At 39.3% G+C, this 25,598-nt stretch overlaps 1 protein-coding gene and 1 long non-coding RNA gene across 2 annotated transcripts; one reads left to right on the top strand and one right to left on the bottom strand.

Annotated features, from left to right (window-relative positions):
• Nucleotides 1-943: 943 nt before the first annotated feature.
• Nucleotides 944-20,627, bottom strand: LOC121728428 (gustatory receptor for sugar taste 43a-like). The gene is made up of 11 exons (XM_042116624.1): nucleotides 20,617-20,627; nucleotides 15,807-15,978; nucleotides 13,624-13,738; nucleotides 10,210-10,403; nucleotides 9,589-9,736; nucleotides 8,441-8,596; nucleotides 7,259-7,396; nucleotides 6,630-6,815; nucleotides 6,140-6,249; nucleotides 5,730-5,891; nucleotides 944-1,225 (listed from the first exon to the last, which is right to left on the bottom strand). Exons 1-11 carry the CDS (start codon nucleotides 20,625-20,627, stop codon nucleotides 1,163-1,165), a joined length of 1,455 nt encoding a protein of 484 aa, XP_041972558.1. The 3' UTR covers nucleotides 944-1,162.
• On the top strand, nucleotides 14,924-23,913 carry LOC121728429. The gene is made up of 2 exons (XR_006035800.1): nucleotides 14,924-14,954; nucleotides 23,884-23,913. It is a non-coding gene; the product is annotated as an uncharacterized LOC121728429 (long non-coding RNA).
• The last annotated feature ends 1,685 nt before the right edge of the window (nucleotides 23,914-25,598 follow it).

Raw genomic sequence — 25,598 nt, forward strand, 5'->3', positions numbered from 1 at the left:
AACTTTACTGTATATGCGCGCCTCTAGCGTGAAAACATTTTTGTAGAATGTGTAAATAGTTTTAGCAAAATGTTATAGTATAGCCATAAAGTTAATATATCTAGCGGAATAGAGAAACAAAGGCCTGAGCAAGAGAGATGTCACTATCAGTAACACTGCGTGGTAAAAAGAGACGTGTGATACATGACAGCAGCATTCTTTTTTTGACGTCCAATCGGTGCGTGCCGCACGTTGACAATTTAATCTCATAGAAATCATGTTCAATCATGCTTGTGTAAGTGTATACGTACACATATTTTTACACACAGATGAAACCAATTTCGGTTACGTTTGACAGCTAGAGATTGTTGCTCTATTCCGCTAGGTATATTAACTTTATGAGTAAAGCATGGTAACAATTTTAGTGCGAAGGTATTTTAATTATTTTATTACAAAACATGTGGCCCTGTAGCGGTAGCACGGCGACCAGCGGAAATGCGAAAGTATGGACAAACTGTGGAAATAAACCTAAGGTGCCGTTCCGATCTTTTTTCGTTCCGAAAAATTCAATTAAAATGTCACTTTATGACACACTATAGTATATGTCATAATGTAGGATATTATTTGAATTTTTAGAACTATAGTCTGTCATAAAGTGGTTTTTAATTGAATTATTCGGAACTAAAAAAGATCGGAACGGCACCTTAAGTTTATCTCCACAGTTTGTGACTATAGTCTGTCATAAAGTGGCATTTTAATTGAATTTTTCGGAACGAAAAAAGAATGGAACGGCACCTTAGGTTTATTTCCACAGTTTGTCCATACTTTCGCATTTCCGCTGGTCGCCGTGCTAGCACTACTGGTCTGGTTGAATTTTTTTCTCTATGCTTCGAGTGTCCCTTAGTACGATAATATTATATTTATGTAACATCGATTAGACCGGCTGTACTCAACCTGCGGCCCTCCGGGACCTTATCAGGGGCCCGTAAATCGATTATTTTGAACAACGTTATTTTATTATCCCCCTAAATAATTTTGGTTGCGGCCTGCGACACCAAGAATAAAACATGTCTGTGGCCCGTATAAAAAAAGGTTGAGTATCGCTGGCTTAGAGAATTCCAGTCATTATTAAAATGTAGACACATCGCAGAGCTCATCCCGCGAGCCACGGCATCGATCGCCCTTACGAGTCGTATCTCTGGAACTGTATGAGGATTACCAGATATGTGGTCACTGCGCCCAGTACCTAAAAGTTAAAAAAAAATATATACAATAAGATGATGCGCACTAATGTTATAAATGCGATAACATTGTGTCTGTCTATTTCATTCACTCTTAAAAACCGATGTTGTATCTCGGAAAAGGACAAAGGATAGTTTCTTTTTTATCCTGGAGACGTTTAGACGCAACGAAGTAATGGGTAATATCCTTGGTTTAACAAAACTAATTGACAGTACTATGTATAGTGTGTAATGTGTATATTTGTCCCTTATAAAGAGTTCACCGTGAAAGTTGGGATGCTAAAAGAAAGCATTTGAGTGCTATGTTTCTGTAAGAAATATCATTTTTTTTTAACTTGGGGAAATGCTTTACGCAGCCCGGCAAATTGAGGATATTGCCCGGGGTATGTGGGACTCCTGCGAAGTCTACCCACTAAAACCCCATTACTTCATCATCGCTTAAGGCAGAGTTGCGGGTACGATACAACCTACCACAACTCTACCAGCGATCATCTACATTGCGCAGACCCGACACCACCCCGCTACTCGGGGGGCCGCGATGCGCAGGAACACCTTGCGCATCACGGCTCTTTCTATGAGAAATACCCTAACGTCATAATTTTGCCAATACAATTTAAAAAGGTAATTCTTTTAGCGTTGATGATCTCACGGTGAACTCTGTACTAGGGAAAAAATACTCTTAGCAACTATACTCCACCTGCGGCTCGCATTAAACCATTTTTAGGGTTCCGTACCTACTACGCAAAGGGTAAAAACGGGACCCTATTACTAAGACTTCGTTGTCTGTCTGTCTCCAGGCGCTATAGCTAGTATTTTTGTTGACGCTCTAACAACAAATACTAAAAACAAAATAAAAATTATAATTAAGGCCCCCCCTTAATTATTTATTACCCCCTTATTACCTCCTTATTAAAATAATTTCAAATTGATATTATTTGTATTTCAGAACACTGGTTTAGAAAACATGAACTCATTTTCAATCTCAATGATCACCAGGTGGCAAGCTCGTTCAGCAGAGAGAATGCCATTAGAGGCGGATCACTTATATTAATTAGAAAAAATTTAAAATTCAAAGAACGTAAAGACATTGTGAACATCTCTTCTGAACGGATAATAGAAGTAGCCTGCATAGAGTTAAGTCAACTAATTATTGTAAGCGTATACAGGCCTCCATCAGGGTTATATGACTCCTTTGAACAAAGCATGGAACAAATATTATCAAAGATATGTGCATCTAACAAAAAAGTGATCGTTTGTGGTGACTTTAATATTAATTTATTAGACTTGAACTCTACTACGGTTAGATTCACATCTCTATTTGAATCATATAACTAGTTTTTATTATTCGTAGCCTATAACCTAAATTACTTGTTTTATGAGCCAACAAGAATCTGTGACACAACGGCAACTTGTATTGATAATATTTTTACAAATGTCACTCCATATAAAAAAGAAATAATAAATAAACTTAGCTTTGATCACTGTGGGCAACTAGCCTCATTTAATATACATTGCGATAGTTACCTAGAGGAAAAGCGTGTGTTTGTTCCTGTGAATACAAAACGTATTGAGAAGTTTAGAAATAACTTAATTTTCAACGTTTACTTCAATTATTATTGGATGTGACAAATAGTTCAGATGAAGCATTTAACAAATTGTTTAAGATGATAAGAACCCAATTTAATACTGTATTCACTCCTAGAACGGTTAGAAACAGCCATAAAAATAATAATAATTTGACAGTATGGGCAACTACAGGAATTAAAATAAGCAGGCAAAGATTATATGAATTGTATGATGAAAAATCCATGAATACTAGTGATAAATTCAAAACATATGTAAAAAACTATTCAAAGATTTTTTAAAAAGTTTGTAAAGCCGCTAAGGCTATTCACATGGGCGTACCCAGGTTCTGGGCCAGGGGGGGGGCAAATTACCCAGGTTCTGGGCCAGGGGGGGGGGCAAATTACGCAGATTCTGGGCCAGGGGGAGGGCAAATCAGATTTTTATAAGGTAGGTGTTTATAAAGAATAAAAAATTAATAATTTTTAGTTGTATTGCAAACAAATGCAACGGTACGCCCATGGCTATTCACATTAGGAATAAAATTAAAAATTCGAAAAATAAAATTAAAACTACTTGGAAAGTAATAGCTGAAGAGTCTGGAAATGTCACCCGTCGTAACTCCGATTTTGAACTTTATTTTGAAAATAAAAAGATTACCACTGATCATGAGGTTGCGACGGTCTTCGAAAAATTTTTTGCTGACATTCCGGTCTCAACTACAAAAAATTTAAACTCTTCACCTGCAGCTGCTGAAAAACTACTCAGAGATAATGTAAAGGAATGTAATGTCAATTTTAGGTTTAGAGAGATTGTCCCCAAAGATATCATTGATACTTTTAAATTAATAAATATTAAAGATACTACTGATCTCTTGGGCATGTCTACTAAAATTATCAAATCGATAATTGACATCATAGCTCCTCATCTATCAATGATTTTTAATGACTGCATAAAGAGTGGTGTTTTTCCTGACTTAATGAAGCACAGTAAGGTTGTACCTTTATTTAAAGCGGGACTTAAATCTGATCCCACAAATTATAGGCCTATATCGATTCTACCGACTCTAAGTAAAATATTTGAAAAAATAATTTTAAATCAGTTACTATTACATTTTAACTCAAATAATTTATTACACCATAATCAATATGGTTTTACTAAGGGTTGATCCACAACGGATGCTGGTATAGGTCTTCTTTATAGTATATTTGAAGCATGGGAGGACTCGCGGGATGCCCTAGGGTTTTTTTTGCGACCTCTCCAAGGCTTTTGACTGTGTTGAGCATGCAACATTGATCAGGAAATTGTACCGCTATGGCATTAGGGACTCGGCACTCAACCTTTTGACATCTTACCTCAAAAATAGAACTCAAAGGGTTGACATTAATAGTAAAAGGTCCAATGGGACCAAAATAGAATTAGGCGTCCCACAGGGATCCATTTTTGGTCCATTTCTTTTTCTCATCTACATAAATGACTTACCTTATCTTGTTAAGGATAATGAGATAGTACTTTTTGCTGATGACACTTCACTTATTTTTAAAGTGAAGCGTCAACAGTCAAATTACGACGAGGTAAATAGTGCTCTCTCAAAAATAGTGCATTGGTTTAACGTTAATAACTTACTTCTAAATTCTAAGAAAACTAAATGTTTAAAATTTACTTTGCCCAACGTTAGGCAAGTTAAAACCAATATACTATTAAATGATGAGAAGATGGATTTGGTGGACACTACTGTATTCTTAGGCGTTACACTAGACAGTAAATACAGTGGGGTCCTCATATTGCCAATCTTGCAGATAGGCTCAGTTCTGCAGCATACGCAGTCAGAAAAATACGGGAAATTTCTGACGAAGACACAGCAAGACTAGTATATTTCAGTTATTTTCATAGTAGAATGTCGTATGGCATCCTCTTATGGGGAAACGCTGCCGACATTAATACGATTTTTGTGCTACAGAAGCGAGCTATACGTTCAATTTATAAAATGTCAGCTTTTGAATCTCTGAGAGAAAAGTTTAAAGAAATTGGGTTAGTTCCCGAACCGGTGGTAGGCATCATGTAGACGTTCAGAGAATATTTGCAAAAATTTATTCTGAATAAAAAGTTTGAGTTTGAGTTTTGAGTTTTATTATAAATTGATAATCCCATACAACAAACGTGACTTTTTCGACCTTTTTTGCTCGATATTAATAATGGCAATGGGTACCTACTTAAAAATTTCACAAAATCCTTAATTATAAGTGTACTTTTATAATTAATAATAAAATTAAAATATTATGCATATTTAAGGGGGGCTCCCATACAAAAACCACAATTTTTGGCCTATTTTTGCTCTATAACGGTACGGAACCCTTCGTGCGCGAGTCCGACTCGCACTTGGCCGATTATTTAAATCACATTCACCGTCAAAATAGTAAAAAGTCGTCAAAAAAACTAAAAAATAAAAAAAATAAAAAAAACGTGTAGAGTAGCGGTACTCAACCTTTTTTTACCTCTAATATGGGCCACAAGCATAACCCATATTATAGAGGTAAAGGTTGAGTACCGCTACTCTTACGGCCGTTCCCAATATTCAATCTATCTCTGGTTTGACATATTATATATATATATATATATATATATATATATATATATATATATATATATATATATATATATATATATATATATATATATATATATATATATATATATATATATATATATATATATATATATATATATATATTTAAAAAAAATCGGAATAGCTCATTTATTTATTCCTATCTCTAGTACGGCGAAACCAGAGATAGATCAAATATTGGGAACGGCCGTTAAACTATTATAACTTTGTTTTGTTAGTATTACGCACAAAAAGGCGACTTACATCAGACTGCAGTATTTTATATTCACTTGTCTTGACTCTTGGCTAAAGGCTCTATTCACGAGTTTTTGTAAACTTACCGATGCGATGAGCGGTCTATCCAGCGTGCATATGCCCATGGGCGAGTAGCTGACGGACTGCAGCATCAGCTGGCGGGAGAAGATCTCCAGCCGCGACGGCAACATGCCGGTGGACGGTGTGGATGCCATGAGACGGCACACAAGTTCTTCTGTTCGCTTGCCCTGAGTTATGTAAGATTGGCAATAAACTGATTGAAGTATAAATACACAAAAAAACCCTAAATATTTTCCTTGGTGCCATTTCCTATGGCTACCATTTTGCAACCGTGAGAGAGAGAAAATATTAAGAGCGAATAGTAAAAATGCCATATTTCATAACATACTGGTGTCGGGACACGGAAAGAAAGAATAAGTAATCCTCTGTTATGACCATTACCACATACCACCTTGCTTTACATGAGCAGTCTAACCTCAGTGATGGTGTAGTGGCAGGGCTCGACGACGACCACCATGCGGATGATGTGTGTGGCGCACCACAGGAACTGCAGCACCAGGAAGTGCAGACGGTGCGTCGACAGAACTGAAATATACACATTTATATAGAAATGCTAGCTATACAACGTAACGTTACAACTAGAGCAAAAAAATTGTAAGCCGTGCGGCAGCGCGCTTTTTTTTTTTTTTTTATAACTTCTTCCCATCCGGGTGTCCCTTGACACCTCTCAATTTTTTATTTGCTTGTCGAAGTTAGTTTTGACTATCTTACATTAGCACCACTAACACAAGTCAAAACTTTGCAAAGCAGACCATATTTTTTTCATTCTTCATATTTGTCTTTCTCGTGTCTTTGGTACCATCAAAAATATATCCTATGGGCTATGTAGTATTGAGGTGAAAATGTTTTTACTGTTTCTAACTAAATAAATAAGTGTATTTATTGCACCGAGTAGCGACACTCACTTATCTCCATAATGAGGAAGTAGGGTGTCACAATCAAGTGCAGCAGCGTGGACATGAGTATGACGACCAGCGGCAGGCCGTAGCTGCGGTCGATGTTGTGCACCACGTCGCACAGCGCGCCGTGCAGCACCGCCAGCCGACGGATCGCCTCGCATGGTGGAACTAGGAGCTTGGCCTCGCCGTTTACTGGGAAATGAGGTATAGTTTAAGGTTTTAAGATGTCAAATGGTACATAAGCATCATAAATGTTGAAACCTAAGAGGTGAAATGGATGAGCAGTGTTATAAAATGTAGAGGGTGGTAACTTACCACCCTCTACATTAAAGATTACCACTGGTAAGTGTAAAGTTTGAACATTCAAATGGCGAAATTTGTCTACCACGCTTCATTAAGATTATTTAAACCTAATACTGTTACGCAAAGATGTTGTCAACAAGTTTGGAATGCTGAAAATCCAAGAGGTCAGATAAGTGAACCACGCGTCTCATGAAATGCAGGTTCAACATAACTTATTGGATTGTCTATCGTCGAGTAAGAGCTTTGGCTGCTTGTTTATCATATTATGTGTTTTATTTTGTTCTGGGTTGCAGTCTCTCTCCCGATTTCCCATGTAACACACACATACACACCTGGATTTCTATTGATGATGGCATGTTCCTTCCCCGGTAGTGTATCAAGCAGCAGGCTGACGTTGTGGTCGCGCGGCTCGGCCGGCCCCGTGCGGATCGCGAACACGTTCATCTGCGCCGGCTCACGGGCTTTCTCCACTGGAAGTACAAAGGTCCTTCAAAGGAGATATCCCAATAAAATCTCACACCTTAGTAACTAGACGTCTAGAAAAACCCAGCGTATGTCTCTCCTACAAATGTTGGCAGTTAGGCCATACTAGATAATAACTGAATGCGCCCATCATTCCTACAAAGTACAACCACGGAACTTTGGCACCATGCACGCAAGAAACGCAGCAGAGTCAGCAGTTGTATTTGTCTTTGACAGCGTAATCCATAATGATATTACGGCCGAACTCAAAGACATTCTATGATTACTTAAGGATTTAATTAATGAATGTTGTGATTTTATTTTCCTGTTCTGAGGTTGTCCTCATTCTGTCCTTCCACTTTTATCCGACTTCAAAAAAGAATGAGGTTTCTTAATTCGACTGTCAATGTTTTTTATGATTATTTGCAGATTACTTCTTTTTTTTATGAAAGAAGGGGGCAAACGAGCAAACGGGTCACCTGGTGGAAAGCAACTTCCGTCGCCCATGGACACTCGCAGCATCAGAAGAGCTGCAGGTGTGTTGCCGGCCTTTTAAGAGGGAATAGGGTAATAGGGGAGGGTAGGGATGGGAAGGGAAGGGAATAGGGGAGGGTAGGGAAGCGAATAGGGTAGGGGATTGGGCCTCCGGTAAACTCACTCACTCGGCGAAACACAGCGCAAGCGCTGTTTCACGCCGGTTTTCTGTGAGAACGTGGTATTTCTCCGGTCGAGCCGGCCCATTCGTGCCGAAACATGGCTCTCCCACGTATACTTACTACTTCGTATACTTACTACTTCGCCGATTGTAAACCAATTTTGATGATTATTTTATTGTTGGAAAGAAGATACCTCCATAGGTGGTCCCATTATGGGAAAAACGTATAGGAAAAATAAAAAGGTCCCATTAAAGTCGGTTTTTTGTTAAAATTATAGTCAAAGTGTTCATTACATAATTTCTTAAGTAGTCACTAAATATGTCTTTTTATGCGGCCCTTAATCTTTAAGATTAAAAGTATATCAGCACCTAGCACCTTGAGCAATTAAAGTCATACCCGGCATATGCGTGTGTCGTGCTGTGAGCGCGATGGCGTCGTTGACGGCTCGGAAGCGCGCGCGGACCGACAGCGCCGTGAACGCGAACTGCAGCTCCAGCATCATCACCACGTACCACAGCAGGTAGAACCCCACGTAGTTCGTCACCACGTTCCCTGCGACGACAACTTTTAATATTATAGTGGGAGAAATCTCCAATCAACATTATGGATTTATACTCTATATGGCGCACTTGCTCTCATTTTCTACTCCTCTGATTAATATCGTTGTGGGTCCCAAGACAGATTTAGCTTGTCCCTCGGGCACCCCTGAGATCATATTATGGGTTTTCGTGGTTGCAGGGCCCGATCTAAGGGGGGCGAGCCGGGCATTTGCCCAGAGCGGCAAAAATGAGGGGCGGCGAAATTGACTTATTCCTATCTTCCAACCTAGCCATCCATCACTTAAGTTTGAGAATTTTACCAGCTAACCTACCTTCAGTTTGCTAGTGGAAATATTTGAGTATTTTACTTAAATGTTCCTCCCATTTTCCCCCAACAAATATGTTTCCTGTATACGTAAAGGGCGGCGAAAATCATCTTTGCCTGGAGCGGCTAAATGGCTAGATCGGGTCCTGCGTGGTTGGTTACCACTGTTGATCCTGGCGCGACACAGGAGTTGCAGTGGTGGGAATGTGTGGTAGGCCATTTGCCCGTTACAAAAATATGACGCACTTGCCGGGTAGGCGCGCTTTGCCACACTCATAAGTTTCTTATTGTTTCACCGCACAGTCTTTAATTTACTATAGCCATGTAGCACATGGTAACAACAATTTCGTTCTAAAACAAAAATGTAAGGTATCCTTGTTTTGTTACGCTTCCAGCTAAAATAGAACTAAACCTATTCGCGCTTACTCAAGCGGTGTCAAGACTCAAGAGTCAAGACACTATGACGAATCGAGTGAGCTAGGTCTCAATCGCTTTCTGTTTCGTCTGTTCACATCAAATAAAAATATTATCTCACTTTTGTATAATCTTCTCGCTTCTTAACCTTAAAATACTACACGGCATATTAGCACTCAAATAAACGAACAGAACATGATGAAACGTAGATAAACGAGAGAATTTTCGGAAGTAGCAGATATACGTATTACTTAACCCTTACTTACATTGCCTATCGATCTTCTTAGCTTGTAGAGTGTAGAAGCAGAAGTCATCAGCCAGCAGCACGGTAAAGAAGGTGAGGATGGCCAGCAGACACGCGCACAGCTTGCGCTCCGTCGTCGTCGAGTAATACGCTCCGATGTTGGTGTCCACCTGAAATGTTGTTTGTTCATGCTTTATGACAATTAAGAGATTTGCGATTTGATCACAAAGTTATTGAATCAGTTTTTAAAAACACTTTTGGTCCGTCAGCGGAATTTGAATCCACTATCCCCGGCTTACGCACGTGCTCAACTTCCTAGCCACAGAGGTCGTCTAAAGGAATTAATATAAATTTTCTGGACGTTACTTTACATTAGGGCTTAAGCAAACCTTCCATGAACTTCAGCATTTACTTCCATCTTCCACGGGGTATCTGTATACCCCAAACACCGCAGGGCTACGACCTTGTGGCTTGATGACACCGTGCCACACAGTAACACTTGTTCTTTACATGAGTTACCGAAGAAATACTGTCCATGAACTTCAGCATCTTCCGCATCCGGCGCGGTACGCCGTGACTACGACGACAAGGACATCACACGCGGACACAAACTGCGCCATCCGCGACGACACACACAACTTACCGAAGCAATACTCTCCATGAACTTCAGCATCTTCCTCATCCGTCGTGGCGCGCCGTACACGCCAGCGAGCGCCGTAACCACGACGACGAGGACATCGCACGCGGACACGAACTGCGCCATCCGCGACGACATCCGCACAGACAGCTCCACGCCCACCGTGATCTCCGCCACCAGACCGAATATCGTCAGTATCACTGGAATACCATAGTGCAATATTACTGGATTATTCGAAAATTCTAAGTCGAGGAATAAGAAATAAGGCGTTGTGCAATAAGAATCGACTAAGATCTCTAGATTCGGCATTCTCGGCCAAAAATCCGGTCTTATGTCTCGGTCAAAATTGGCCGAGATTCTCGTGACCATAATCAGATAGAATAGCGCGGTACTAGTAATAAGATTGGTATTATGACGTCATATTCGTCGTTAAAGTACCTACTGAGACCCTGCAGCAAAAAGTGATTTGGCAGAACTGCCCATCGGCATTGCTACTAGCTAATAAACAACTCTTAAGCAGAGCTGGCCAATTTATTAGTGTTTAATATAATATCTACTCTTACAAAATTTTATATCTGAATACAAATCCGACGAATAATGTAAATCGTAATACGAGATTTATACTCGCGTCTCGTGGCTCGGCTCGCGGCGCGCCTCGCAGCTCGCGTTGAAGCGCGAGTGTAAACACAAAGCTCGCGTCTCCCTCGAGCTCCTTTGGAAATCGCTCCCGACGCGAGCCCTGCGAGCCGCGAGCCGCGCCGCGAGACGAGCCGCGAGCTCGAGTTTACACTCAGGGCTCGCGGCGCGTCTCGCGGCTCGCCTCGTGGCTCGCGCGCGAGTGTAAATCGAGTATAAGAGTGGTGTCAGCAAAGAACAACAAAAAATGTAAATATCAGTCGGTCGCACTCTAGTTTATTCATCACTTTCATCATACTTTCAGTACATTACACAAGTTATTTTTGCTCTCCGGCTGTGATCGATCGCTGTTTGTCACATATTACCTGCTCCTTTGTATTTGACTATAATTCCTAATAATGATTGATTATAATCTATATCACCAATACGCTCATGTATTTCGTGTTATAAAAAACATTGTGATAAGATGGATTATCGTTTTTTGTACCAGTAGATTTGAAGGTTCTATAAAGTTCGTAAAATATAGTGATTACGATGGTAATCACACTATTATAAAGGCGAAAGTTTGTGAGTTTGTAATAATATATTTGTTACTCCTTTACGTCTTAAAAATTTGGTATGGACCTATGGATTAACAAAAAATTTGGTGCCGGGCTCAGCGTGCCGGGGCTCATCGCAAAAATCCGCCTCCATACAATTTGTATGGAAGCGGAAATCCGCTGCGCCCCGACACAGTGTGCGATACGCGCATCCGCTTCCATACAAATTGTATGGAGGCGGATTTTTGCGATGAGCCTCGGCACGCTGAGCCCCGGCACGGCCCGTCTCATTGTGCTCACTCCTTTAGGGAATAAGTAAAACTCGTGCAGGATAATCGAAAGTTTTAATTATTCTTAATTTGGTATTATTAACATTTGGTATTTTGAGATCAAGTGATGGTAATGTGACCCCCCGGGGATGTCACTCATGATATTGCACAAGTGAAACATAACCGCAAAAATCACAAATGTTGGAGCCTCCACATTCTACATAGCCCATTAGGCAAAAATTTGATACTGTACCCATGGCTCTACAACTATCGAAATAAAATCACTCACACTTAAAAGATTCACCGGTCGCAAGTTTAAACACGATCAAATGACGATCGAACTTGACAGCCTCTGCTGGATTTGTATGGTGCTAAATTAGTTGCATGCCGCGAGTATCCCGTTCCACCAAAATTATACTGGATAGCGTTGTTAAAACATTAAAATATTGAGGGGGGCCAATATATATGCAGGGGCCACATTACCATCTTTTCCCTGTAATATATTAAGTTCCCGTCGGCTTCCCTTTTAGAAAATCGAATCTATGGGCCAAATACATTTTTATCTAATAAATATTTTACATACTTAAAAAACTTTGAATTCACTAAACGCCTACAAAATTTTATATGCAACAAATTTTTCTCTCACTTGAAATAGTTTGAATTAATCGCCTTCAAATTTATATAGGCAATGCAACATGCAGGCCGTCTCCGATAGAAGCCGATAAATTAGCAGGTTATTTCTTCATACAACGATATTTCATAGTAAGCATCTGTCCTTTTCATTCCTGTGAACTGATCGTCATGTTCTGTCTCGTTCTACCACGCGCCAATATACTCGGAAATAAGCCGATACTCGGCGAGTTATTACGGAGAAAGGTTAATTAGCAACGCACAAGTGCGAGCGAGAAAGATGAACTTCATGAAGTAAAATTGTTATGAGTCAAAATATGGCGGATGAGTGTTTGTAAACAACATGTTTGTTTTGTGTTTAAATGGCGAATGTTATTTGTTTTAGCGTTAAGAAGAGTGCAGTGTCGCGAATTTAAATTAATTTGTATTGTGATTTGTTAATTGTGACTCGTACAGCTGAGACTCTGACAGATTATTTGCTGTCGAAGGATACTTCGTTTTCCAAACTTAGATTTGAATGACCGTATGTGCCGTCACGCATACAACTTAACTCAGAAGGCATTTTTCAAAGGCATCATTATCAAACTTGAAACTCGAACATTGTTGAACATCAGTGCTGAGCGTTTTGGTAAGTAGATTTTTTACTCCGGCTTCCCTTCCGAAAATATTCACCCTTCGCCACTGCTAGTTATATTAGTATTAAGGTGCCGTTCCGATCTTTGCCGCGGCCAATCGCGACCGACAAAAATTCAATTAAAATGCCACTTTATGACAGAGTATATGTCATAGAGTAGGATATTATTTGAATTTTTAGGACTAGAGTCTGTCATAAAGTGGCATTTTAATTGAATTTTTCGGAACGAAAAATGATCGGAACGCCACCTTAAGTTTATCTCCACAGTTTGTCTATACTTTCGCATTTCTACTGGTGGCCGTGCTAGGGCTACTGCCCACTGGTCTAGGGGGGGGGCGAGAGGGTGCACGTGCCCCGGGCGGAAAAGATTGGGGGGCGGCCGGAGGCCACCTCCCAATCTTTTGCCGCTTTCTTCACCGCCGCGTGGGCCACCGGTGGCCAACCGCGCTACCCCGTCAACGTTGTTTCGCAGAATTATATCTGTTGTTAAAAGACTTGGAGGCGTCTCTTGTCATCAGGGACCTCGGCCTGACTTCTCATCACCACCCCTTTAATTCAACAAAGTTCCGTAGATCTCGTTCTGCGGTTATAACCTATGTGACCATGAAAATTACCTACTTTTGCTTGGAGGGCGGCAAATTGAGATTTTGCTCCCCCCTTTTTAAAACGTAGATCTGGGCCTGGTGTCTAATATAAAGTACGTGGTACATACCTAACACTGTTACTAGTATGTAGCTGTACACACACATGGGATGTGAGATCGTCACAGAGAAGCCATCGCCACGAGACTCGAACTTGAGTGGCGCCAGACCGAAGAAACTTGATATCTGAAACATATAATACATTATACTAGAAAGGTGCTTAGGCTGAGTAGCTACTTAATATTTCAGGCTTTATGTATAAACCAACACTTTCAAAGTAGATAATTGTGACTGAAAGTGTAGACTATAATATCAAAATTCTAAGACTCTAAGCAATAGCTTAAAAGTTAACATGTAATTATTTTTCATAGCTTCAGAAAATTTGCAAAAGTACAGTATCTACAAAATAAAGTTTTTGGATAGTTATCAGATAAATACAGAGTGTAAGGGTGACTGTAGCCGCACGATTTACGCCGCCGCGCACGGCGAAAATCGACTGTCTATAGTGTCTAAACACACTAAGCCGAAGTTACGCGGCGTAAATTCCGCATGATTCCGCCTGCAATGTATTTCAAATTACCGATAACACACTATTCCGTCGCGTTTCGTCCGTATTTTGTATGCGTTTGACATTGCGGACGTAATCATGCGAAATTTACGCCGCGTAACTTTGGCCTAGTGTGTTTAGACACTTAATGGCAATTCGGCATGCGGCGTATTGCCATTTAGACAGTCGATTATCGCCGTGCGGCGTAAATCGTGCGGCTATAGTCACCCGTGTAAATCCAGCATAACAGAGCAAAGTTATACTCGTAGTACTTAATAATGTGTATAATTACGCCCCGTATACAAGTCGTAACAAAACAAATAGGCTGTAGGCAATACTTTAGAATGAGTATGAATCCCCCTGTATCAAGTTCGATATCGAGAAAGTAGCAGGGCTGAAAGAGTCACTTTTTTAAGTTATAGCATAGCTTTTATCGTGAGCTTTGAGCGCGGCGACCGAATCAAGAAAAGTCCGTAACTAAAAATCTTTAACATTCGTCTAACCAACGTCGTTTCAGTTCGGCTGACTTCGGCTCGCCGCATCGCCCTTTTCTGTGCAAGTTGATAAAAAATAATTTGTATATTTAATTAGTCTACTATTGACATCGTATCCTGTGAATGTGAACTATCTGGTACATCGGAAACCGACTCTATGAGGATTAAAACGACGAAACACTTCGAGAAAAGGTAGGCCCTTGCGCTTCGCTTGGCTCGTCTCGGCGGATTATATAATTGAATACTATGGGCTGATCTTAGGAGCTGCTAGATCGAATTGCAAAATTATTTTTATGTGTTGGATAGTCCTTCGAGGAAAGCTATATTATTGCTACATAACATTACGCTGCGATGCCAACAGGTGCAAAGCATATTCAGAAGTATTTTAACTTATTATTAGAAGGTTTCAGAAGTATTTTAAATATTATTGTTTTAAAACCTTCTTAATCGAAATCATAATAATTAATAAAATAAATTGGCGCGGACAAAGTTTTGGGAAACAGGCCAAACAGTAATTATTAATACAGAATGTTTATGTGTTTCCTAAATAGAGGCTGAATGTATGGCCGGATTTATATTGTTTATGAGTATGTGCCACTTTAATTTTACCGCCCCTATGTAGGAACTCTGCCGCCATCCTATGACGCCATAGGACGCTGCCACATGTATTTTTATTTTTATATGGCCAAATGCATTTTTTAAAATGTTTTGTTACATCTTGTAGAAAAAAATTCTATATAATATTATGCGTCGGAAGAAACATTTTACACAAATACTCTATATTCATTCACCTAGATCAATGAGCGTGAGCAGTCTTGCAAATCAGCTGTCAAATCTAACATGTGAAATCCATACAAATTTAGAAATGCATATCTACGCGTCGCGTTGCGGTCTGAATTGACCCTTAAGCAGGCGCGGTCCGAAGGGGGGGGGGGGGGGGTCACAGGCGACATGACCCCCCCCCCCCCAAATCTAAGGTAAAATTGAAAAATCTCAAAATCTTGCTAAATAATAAAAGGAAAATTCTAGCTATCCCCTAACCACCACTTCGTCCGACCTTAGACAGCTGCTGTGAACCCAGAACCGTCCGAGGGCGCAGATAAAAAAAAATAGTGTGGTGACTACTGAGTGACCCCCCCAAATTTCAGGCTGCGACCGAGCCTGCCCTTAAGTTGTGTTAAATGGAGTGGGAAGGTACAACGGACGTACCTACCCGTAAAATGAAGGCGTGAGCGCCGCCCACGATGCACTGCATCACCCTGGCCTCGTCTACCGGCTCGGCGGGGACCGGCGTCTCGCCATCCTTCTTGTGTTCTGGGCCTGAAAATATATAGGAAGGTGTGACGGAATCCATATTAATATCATTAATGCGAAAATGTGTCTGTCTGTCTGTCGGTCCATCTGTCTTATCTCTTCACGCCCAAACCTCTAAACCGATTTTGATCCATACTAATATTATAGTGAGCAAAAGTTTGTAAGTATGTCAGTCTATCTGTCTGTTGACTCTTCACGCCCAAACCGCTGAACCGATTTTGATGACATTTGGTATGGGCATACACTTTGGGTCCCGGGAAAGGACGTAGGATACTTTTTATCGCCAAATGTATCATGAAGGCTTAGTGAAAGGTCCCGTTTTTACTCTTTGGGTACGAACGTCAAAAATAAACATAAACTTCACTGAAATTAGTCTTGTTTTGACAAATTACGTTCCGCCCACGTACAAGGGAACAATCTTACTGGAACACTTTACTAATTAAGGATTATAAGTGGTTCCTTGTATTAAGAGGGCGACTAACCCAAAAAATCAGACATCGTCCTTCTCTCTTCACACTCACGCCCGTCTTTCATATGCCAGGTGAAAAAGGACGACGCGGATTCATCGCCAAATTAGGTTTTTCTCAATCTATACTATTAATATTATAAAGCGGAAGAGTTTGTTAGTTTGTTTGTTTGTTTGAACGCGCTAATCTCAGGAACTACTGGTCCGATTTGAAAAATTCTTTCAGTGTTAGATAGTCCATTTATCGAGGAAGGCTATAGGCTATATTTTATTATGCTATGACCAAAAAGAGCGAAAAAATAGAGGAAAATGTGGAAAAAAACGGGGGAAATTATTTGAAAGGGCTTATTTGAACGCGATAATCTCAGGAACTACTGGTCCGATTTAAAAAATTATTTCAATGTTAGATAGCCCAGTTATCTAGAAAGGCTATAAGCTATATTTTATCACGCTAAGACTAATAGGAGCCAAGAAATAGAGGAAAATGTGTAAAAAACGGGGGAAATTATTTGAAAGGGCTTATCTCACGAACTACTAGAGCATTTTTCTGTTATTTGGATCAGATAAGAAGTAGACTACGTGAAGGATCATAGGCTTTTTTTTTTGTGGACTAATTTTTCTGTGAAATATCTAATTTACGCGGGCGAAGCCGCGCGGAACGTCTAGTAACTTGATAAATATTTTAAAAATCCGCTGGGTCGGTTTCTCAATGGTAGAATTTTATACAATGTGTTAAAATATTAACTTAGTTCAATGCACGGTTATGGCAATAAATGAAAAATTCGTGAACATTAGATGCATCTTTGTGATTTTTTCTATCGAGACAATTTTAAGATATCGTGTTTTGGCTCAGATCGAATTCATGTGTAGTATCTGATTTTAGAAAATAAAACAATTCGGGGCTTATTTTCAAGTATAAAAATGAATTATAAAATAGAACATTTTGGGTTAGTCGCCCCCTTAATCCAAATTTCAAGGACCAAGATTTGGAGGCTGCTAATTAAGTACAATTACTTAAAAAACCCGCCAAGTGCGTGTCGGGCCACGCGCAATATAGGGTTCCGTAGTAACGCTAGTTTCTGATATTTTTTGTATAGTCAATGAATGTACATATTTTATAACGTGTGTAACGTAACACTACTAAAAACATCATCTCAGTTACTTTCTTAAGAAATTTGAACGAAAAGTTTAATTTTTATACTTCGCCGAATACATTTTTTTAGTTGATTGACTATACAGTTAGCAGGGGCGGGGGGCACTGAACTCTAACTATTTTTACTACTACTACTTCATATTTTACAAATGGATCCCTAAATCGGAAAATTATTTCAAAATACTCGTAATATTTTTTAAAAACCTATCCAACGTGTGGGGTATCCACACGATGGGATGGACGCGAAAAAAAACCATCCACGCTTCTTGTGTAGGGGAGGTACCATAAAAAATATTTTTATGGCACCTCCCCTGGATTTTATGTACCATTTTGTTGATTAATATGTACAGCTTTGTAGGTCCTATAGTCTCTGAGTAAAACCGCGGACAGACAGACGGACAGACGGATGGACAGACCGAAACTATAAAGTTTCTTGTTCACTACGGAACCCTAAAAACTATATCATTTTTATTTTTACTGCCTTTAGTACGTAGTATCACAGAATAGATAATAGTACAAGGTAGTATTCACTTCTAGCAACAAAATGCGTATTCATATTCATATTATTGTTTACACAAACTACGAGTATACCGAGTATAAACTGTAAAGTTGTAGAGAATGCCACAGCAAGTTAGATTGAGATTCATATGAAATAATATTGATGTTGCCGACAAGTTTATCTAGTTAGCGCAGGTCCATTAAGTAGAAACTCATTAAACTGTCTTATCTATCACTGTAAACTAATATACGCTGGGAAAAACAAGTAGTTGTTTTTCCGCCGAACCCCACGTAGCGCGTGAAGATAACCAGTGTTACCAACTCACAGAAATAATGACTTTGATGAAACCAAAACATCAACACAACACGAAAAATAGACGGCCTCATTTAATTTTCTTCCATAAGGGACTAAATCTCTAAGTCAGTACTAAAATTTTAGATCTGGAAACCAGGTTGGTACACGCAACCTGTGATTCGAACCTGCACACTCTCGAGAAGTTGCGAACCAAAATATGTCTTCCCATGACTCATCTATTGTGTTGCTCAGTTATCAGTACGGTATATAGAGAAGCACAATAACACTTATATCTTCGGTGTTCGATATTGGAATGCCGACAACAATTCGTCTAAAGTCAAAATAATCGAGTCTTTATATTAATTTTTAAGACCATCTAGCTCTAAAGTCTAGAGTCTAGACTGGCTTGGCTCTAGAGTCTAGACTCTAGAGCACAATGAAAACACGTCCTTAGCTGTCGACCACTGGTTTCCCGACAAAGGAAAAACAGCTTTAGGGTCACGCACACATATCAACTCGGAGGGAAGGGATCCGTTCAATATTGTTTGTATGAAACTCTCTACTGCAACGCACACTAAGCGGAATCGTAACGTAATCGCCTCGCCTCGGAACAGAGGCCGTACCACGAAACCGTTTTGAGACTCAAACAATCGTACGAGAATGCCGCGTCCTACTCTAACAAACGTGAAATGACGTTGTTAGAGCAGGACGCGGCATTCTCGTCCGATTGTTTGAGTCTCAAAACAATTTCGTAATAGGCCCACAGGCTCCGAACCGGGATGCAAAGCGTGGTCAACTAGCTTACGGCTCGTCGTTCCCGCGCTTACGGCTCGTCGTCCTCGCGCTTACGGCTCGTCGTCCTCGCGCTTACGGCTCGTCGTCCTCGCGCTTACAGCTCGTCGTCCTCGCGCTTACGGCTCGTCGTCCTCGTGCCTACGTCTCTCCGTCCACTCTTGCTTCAAACTGATCCGGGGCCCACGGTCGGCGAGCTGTAAGCGCGGCGTCGCCTAGTAGTAGCCGAATAACGTACAGGAGCTACTGGTACGCTTTAGTTACATGCATACGTTAGATTGACGCCTGGTTGATGGCGAGGCGAAAGGCGATACGGTGTTGATCCCTTTCCGAGTTGATATTGTGACCCTTAGGGTCAATTCAGACTGCAACGCGACGCGTAGATGCATTTCTAAAGTATGGATTTTTACAGATTTGCAAGACGTCTCAGGGCCTGTCCACATCTCCACGTCACGACGCGCGACGTCGTCAACGTATAATGGTGCAGTAACACGGTATCTGTCAATTCAGTACAAAATTAGAACCTTACAAACACAATTATTACCTATAGGGCAAATATTGTAATACTGTGCCTATACTAAGTGACTTCTGTGGCTCACTGGATGAGCGCGTTGGTAGCTCAAGCCGGGTGTCGCAGGTTCGAATCCCGCCGACGGAACATAAAGGGTTTCACACACAGAACAGGTAATGTATATTAATATACATTACATCCCGGGATGTACAGCTTTAATTTATCTTAATGTATCACACACACAACAGCTGTAATGTAATGTATATTTCCCTACATTTCAATGGTATACGGTGGTATACGTACGCCCCGCTTGACGCACCTTTCAGCTGCTAAGGTGTTATACAGGCTGTTCTTATTTTTGATGTTGTGATACTATGAACCTTCGAATTACTTGCTATTAGATTTACTAGATAGTTCATCAGAAGATGATTCGGATTGTGATTTTGATGCGCGCATTGTTACACAATGTGCCAAAAACAGAACGATGTGGATTGAAGATATTTGATTGAAAATATAGGCTCTGGGGAACAGACTGCCTGCAGTGCCTGCTGTGAAGTGCTGTGCTAAGGTAGCAAGTGGCAACACTGTGTGTATCTGTTTATCATAGACATATAATATAATCACATACATTTTTGAATATCCTATGAAATGAAGAGATGTATAGCAGGTAATATACAGAAATGTATTGAGATGTATTTAGATGTATCAAAATATAAATGTATATTTTCATATAGCTCTGTATCTTAAGATACAGAGATGTAAAAATATACATTACAGCTGTTGTGTGTGGTCTCCTGACGATTTCTATAGAAAGATGTATCGAGATGTACCTATCGTGCTATAATATACATCTTTACATTACCTGCTCTGTGTGAGACAGCCTTTACACCAGTTCTGTACTTAGCATGGGGCCAGACTGACGTGGTGCAAAGCGTCCATAGATATTATTTTAATGTTGTGTGTCCAATACAAAAATTCCTAGCGAACTCACCACACAATCACCATGCTGCTGTCTTTGGCCTAATACGTTAAAAAGTCTATGCCTGAGCATAAGCGTGGAGTAAATATTTTTATTAATAACGCACATTGACAATTGAATTTCTATAATAAGTATACCAATAATTATTGTATTGACCGATTAAGGTTTTACCTGATTATTATCAGTATACCTGAGACGTCCTACTTTTTTGAGCCCCTGTGTAACCAACTCAGCGATAAATTTTTTATTGATTTACAATTACGACCGAACTCGTTCAATCTTAGTTCACCAATCCCCCATGGGCGTGGCGCCATCAAAAACAAATTAGGTTTTCGTTGTTTTGAAACTGTTCATCAATTAGACTATTATTAATAAATAACGCCCTATGACGTTTAACACGTTGATTGCCAAGGCAAAAATAGTGAACTTACCGATATGGACAAAACATAATTATGTAGTTTAATTGGGTTAATTTGTTTTTACAGGCCACGCCGACCGCCAAAAAGGTAAAATCCCTTTCCCTAGTGGCCAATACTAATGCCAATAGCCATTATACTACGGCCACTTTTTTAAGCCTAAGGTTTAAAAAAGTTGCACCAGAGGCGTGGTTAAAGTTAAGGTTAAAGTTATGATTATAGTTAAATATGGCGTCCTTTAGCTTTAACTTTAACCGGAGAAAGTCCGAAAAGCGACATCTAGTGCTCAAAAGACGAGACTTTACAGAAAGTGATTGTTTAAATCACTTTCTGTAAAGTCTCGTCTTGAAAAAATTGTTTTCACGATGCTTAATTATTTCAAATTTCAATATATAACTGCAATACATAAAACTACAGTACTTTTACCGAATTTACGAAAACGATACAGCTTTAGTTTCGAATTTTGAAAAGTTTCTTATACTGAGCACTAGATGGCACTTCTAGAACGCTGCATCAGATAATGTTGGTTTAAATTTTAAGGGTGAGGGTATTGAGGGTATAAAAAATTGAAGTATCCGTTAAAATCGACAGTAAAAATATAACACTGTAAAACATAGTAAATTTACACGAAAATGTTAGATATAGGTATGAGCGGAGGTTATAATATGGCGTCCTTGGACGCCATATTTAATTTTAAACAGAGATTTGACATTTTGCACTGACTGTACAACTCGGACGAGTTAACTTGACACCTGGCTTAAATTTTACCCCTCCCTCGCTTCCCCGCGCAGCACCCCGCTCTCGTCGTACGCGTCCAGTAGCGTTAGCATATTATATCTGTTACCGTTACACGTGTGTTATTGAGTTTGCGTTTCGGAGTTATTTGTTAGTAGTTAATGGTTATTGTTTTTGGATTTTTGTTGAGTTTTGTTGTGTTATTTGTTAGTTGTTACGTTTGAACGTTAAATTTGTTAAGTTTTTGTTATTCGTATTAACGTTTGAACATTGCCGTGCGTCTGTGGTATGAATTAGCTACTCACGGAATATATTAATATGAAGCTAGATACAAATTATCGGACGCATCCATAAACCTCGTATTCCTGCTGGGGAACCCTTGGGCGAGTCCAACTCGTACTTGGTTAATACTGTGGTTAGTGTAGCCCTATAAAAATAACTAGTTCCGGTAACGTAATTTTTTTTTGAAATAACTTAAAATAAAAAAACTTTTTTTGCACTCAGTACTTAAGAGAAACGTCAATTGAACCAGGTGTCATGTTAATTCGCCCGAGTTGTAGTTATAGTTAAAGTTACAGTTATAGTTAAAGTTAGTTGGTGCAACCCAACCTAAACAAAATCGTAAGGCCCACGCGACGTCGCGTGGGCCGACCACAGGATAGATGACTGCATCAAGTGACGTCGCGTGATGTGGAAATGAAAGTGTTAAAGTAAACAAAAATAACTAGATTTCTTGGTCACCGCTTACCTAAAATATTAATTGTTTAATTATAAAAACTAAAAAAAATATTTAAACTAGTAATACATAATTAACTTTACCGTTAATCTCACACTTTACTTCTTCGGGATAAAGATTAGAGTACTTATTTCGTCCGGGTATAGAATTTTGGGAAGAAGTAAAAACATAATATTACACACTCACGCACATCAACGCTGTGACCAAAATCTATACTAATATTATAATTCTGCAGAGTTTGTTAGTTTGTTTGTTTGAACGCGCTAATCTCAGGACCTACTGGTCCGATTTGAAAAATTCTTTCAGTGTTAGATAGCCCATTTATTGAGGAAGGCTATAGGCTATATTTTATCACGCTAAGACTAATAGAAACGAAGAAATAGAGGAAAATGTGGAAAAAACGGGGGGAAATTATTTGATAGGGCTTATTTGAACGTGCTAATCTCAGGAACTACTGGTCCGATATTTTTTTTTAATGAAATAAGGGGGCAAACGAGCAAACGGGTCACCTGATGGAAAGCAACTTCCGTCGCCCATGGACACTCGCAGCATCAGAAGAGCTGCAAGTGCGTTGCCGGCCTTTTAAGAGGGAAGGGAATAGGGGAGGGTAGGGAAGGAAAAGGAATAGGGGAGGGTAGGGAAGGGAATAGGGTAGTGGATTGGGCTTCCGGTAAACTCACTCACTCGGCGAAACACAGCGCAAGCGCTGTTTCACGCCGGTTTTCTGTGAGAACGTGGTATTTATCCGGTCGAGCCGGCCCATTCGTGCCGAAGCATGGCTCTCCCCCGTATAAGGGAAATTATTTGAAAGGGCTTATTTGAACGCGCTAATCTCAGGAACTACTGGTCCGATTTAAAAAAAATCTTTCAGTTTTAGATAGCCCATTTATTGAAGAAGGTTATAAGCCATATTTTATCACGCTAAAACTAATAAGAGCGAAGAAATAGAGGAAAGTGTGGAAAAAACGGGGGGAAATTATTTGAAAGGGCTTATTTGAACGCGCTAATCTCAAGAACTACTGGTCCGATTTGGAAAATTCTTTCAGTGTTAGATAGCCTATTTATCGAGGAAGGCCATAGGCTTTATTTTATTATTCTACGACTAATAGGAGCGAAGAAATAGAGGAAACTACTGGAGCAATTTTTATGTTATTTGGCAAACATGAAGAATAGACCACGTTAAGGGACATAGGCTATTTTTTTGCGGAAAAATTTACGGTCGCGTGAAATTCCTAAATTACGCAAGCGAAGCCACGCGGAACATCTATATATAATAAAAATCGTAGGAAAGTCAATGCTGTACATTGAATATTTTTGTACAATAAATAATACTTGAGACGTGATCTACTATACTAACGCGGATGAAGTCGCGGGCAACAGCTGTACCTATATAAGTAGTACCGAAGCGTCAGTGAGAAATGTTGCGAAAAATTACACAACTTAACATAAGTATTTTTAAATGTAAATTTATAAAACTTCTCAATTACTGCAATCATTACAACTCTAATTGTCGCGTATGAAGTCGCCGGCAAAAACTTGTATTTGTATAAAATTAAAAAAAGTTATCGTACTTACGCCTTAAAGCATTTTTGAATTCGGATACGAAAAGCTTTTGGAAGTCAGCTTCATAGATTTTCAACTCTTTATTAAATTTATACATTGATATAAAATATAGTTAATCTTGTCTATAAATTAGATCAAATTGAATCAAATTAAGTTTTGAACTATTTTTAATTTAAAGAAGTAATGAAAATTTGATATTGTAAGTTTAGGTATAACAAACTTAAAACACTCGGAACGTTCTTTCACGGAATAGAAAACAAAACTGATTGCGATAATCACTTTCGAGAATTCTATTCGCCATTAACTAAAGAAGATAATGATATTATAATGATAATTTCTACATCAAAAAGTTAAAGAAAATAAACTTTTAATGTAAAGGATGACTATAGCTGTTGACCGCGACTTCGTACGCACATAGTTCCTATAATAACAAAGATGGATAGTTTTCACCTTTTTGTGGTTCCTTATACAAAGGGTAAAAACTTTTCCTTCCTTAGTTGGTGTCTTCTTAATAAAACGACCCTACTCACCAAATTTCGTGGCTGCAACTTTAACAGTTTTTGCTCAGCGATGATGAATTAATCAGTCTGGACCATAAAGTTAATATACATAGCGGAATAGAGAAACAAAGGCCTGAGCAAGCGAGATGTCACCATCAGTAACACTGCGTGGTAAAAAGAGACGTGTGATACATGACAGCAGCACTCTTTTTTTGACGTCCAGTCGGCACGTGCCGCACGTTGACAATTTAATCTCATAGAATTCATATTCAATCATGCTTGTGTAAGTGTATACGTACACATATTTTTCACACAGATGAAAACCAATTTCGGTTTCGTTTGACAGCTCGAGATTGTTGCTCTATTCCGCTAGGTATATTAACTTTATGGTCAGGACATGTTATTTTATAAGTATAGATTATGATATTTTATAAGTATAGATATGTGTTAGTCCATAAGATATTTATTAATATGGGCCAAGATGCCTGAATTAAATAAATAAATAAAAAAATATATTATATAAAAAATATAATATTATTATATCGGTAATGTTCAACTAGAATTGGTCATTAATCTATATAAATTATATAAAACTCAAAGGTGACTGACTGATTGACATAGTGATCTATCAACGCACAGCCCAAACTACTGGACGGATCGGGCTGAAATTTGGCATGCAGGTAGATGTTATGACGTAAGCATCCGCTAAGAAAGGATTTTGATAAATTCCAACCCTAAGGGGTTCAAATAGGGGATGAAAGTTTGTATATAATAATACTTTTTAACGCGAGCGAAGCCGCGGGCAAAAGCTCGTATCTATACAATAATAAAACTGTAGAAATGACAATTCTGTACATTAAAGATATCCAAAAAATAATAAGCGGGGGCTGTTACTACATCGCTTTAGAAGCCAAAAGTGTGGTTAGTTTTTTGTCTGTCTGTCTGTCTGTCTGTCTGTCTGTCTGTCTGTCTGTCTGTCTGTCTGTATGTTTGTTCCAGCATCACACGAAAACTACTGATCCGATTTGAATGAGGTTTTCGAAGATA

Source organism: Aricia agestis, chromosome 6 (genome assembly GCF_905147365.1).
Source record: "Aricia agestis chromosome 6, ilAriAges1.1, whole genome shotgun sequence".
Classification (NCBI taxonomy): domain Eukaryota; kingdom Metazoa; phylum Arthropoda; class Insecta; order Lepidoptera; family Lycaenidae; genus Aricia; species Aricia agestis.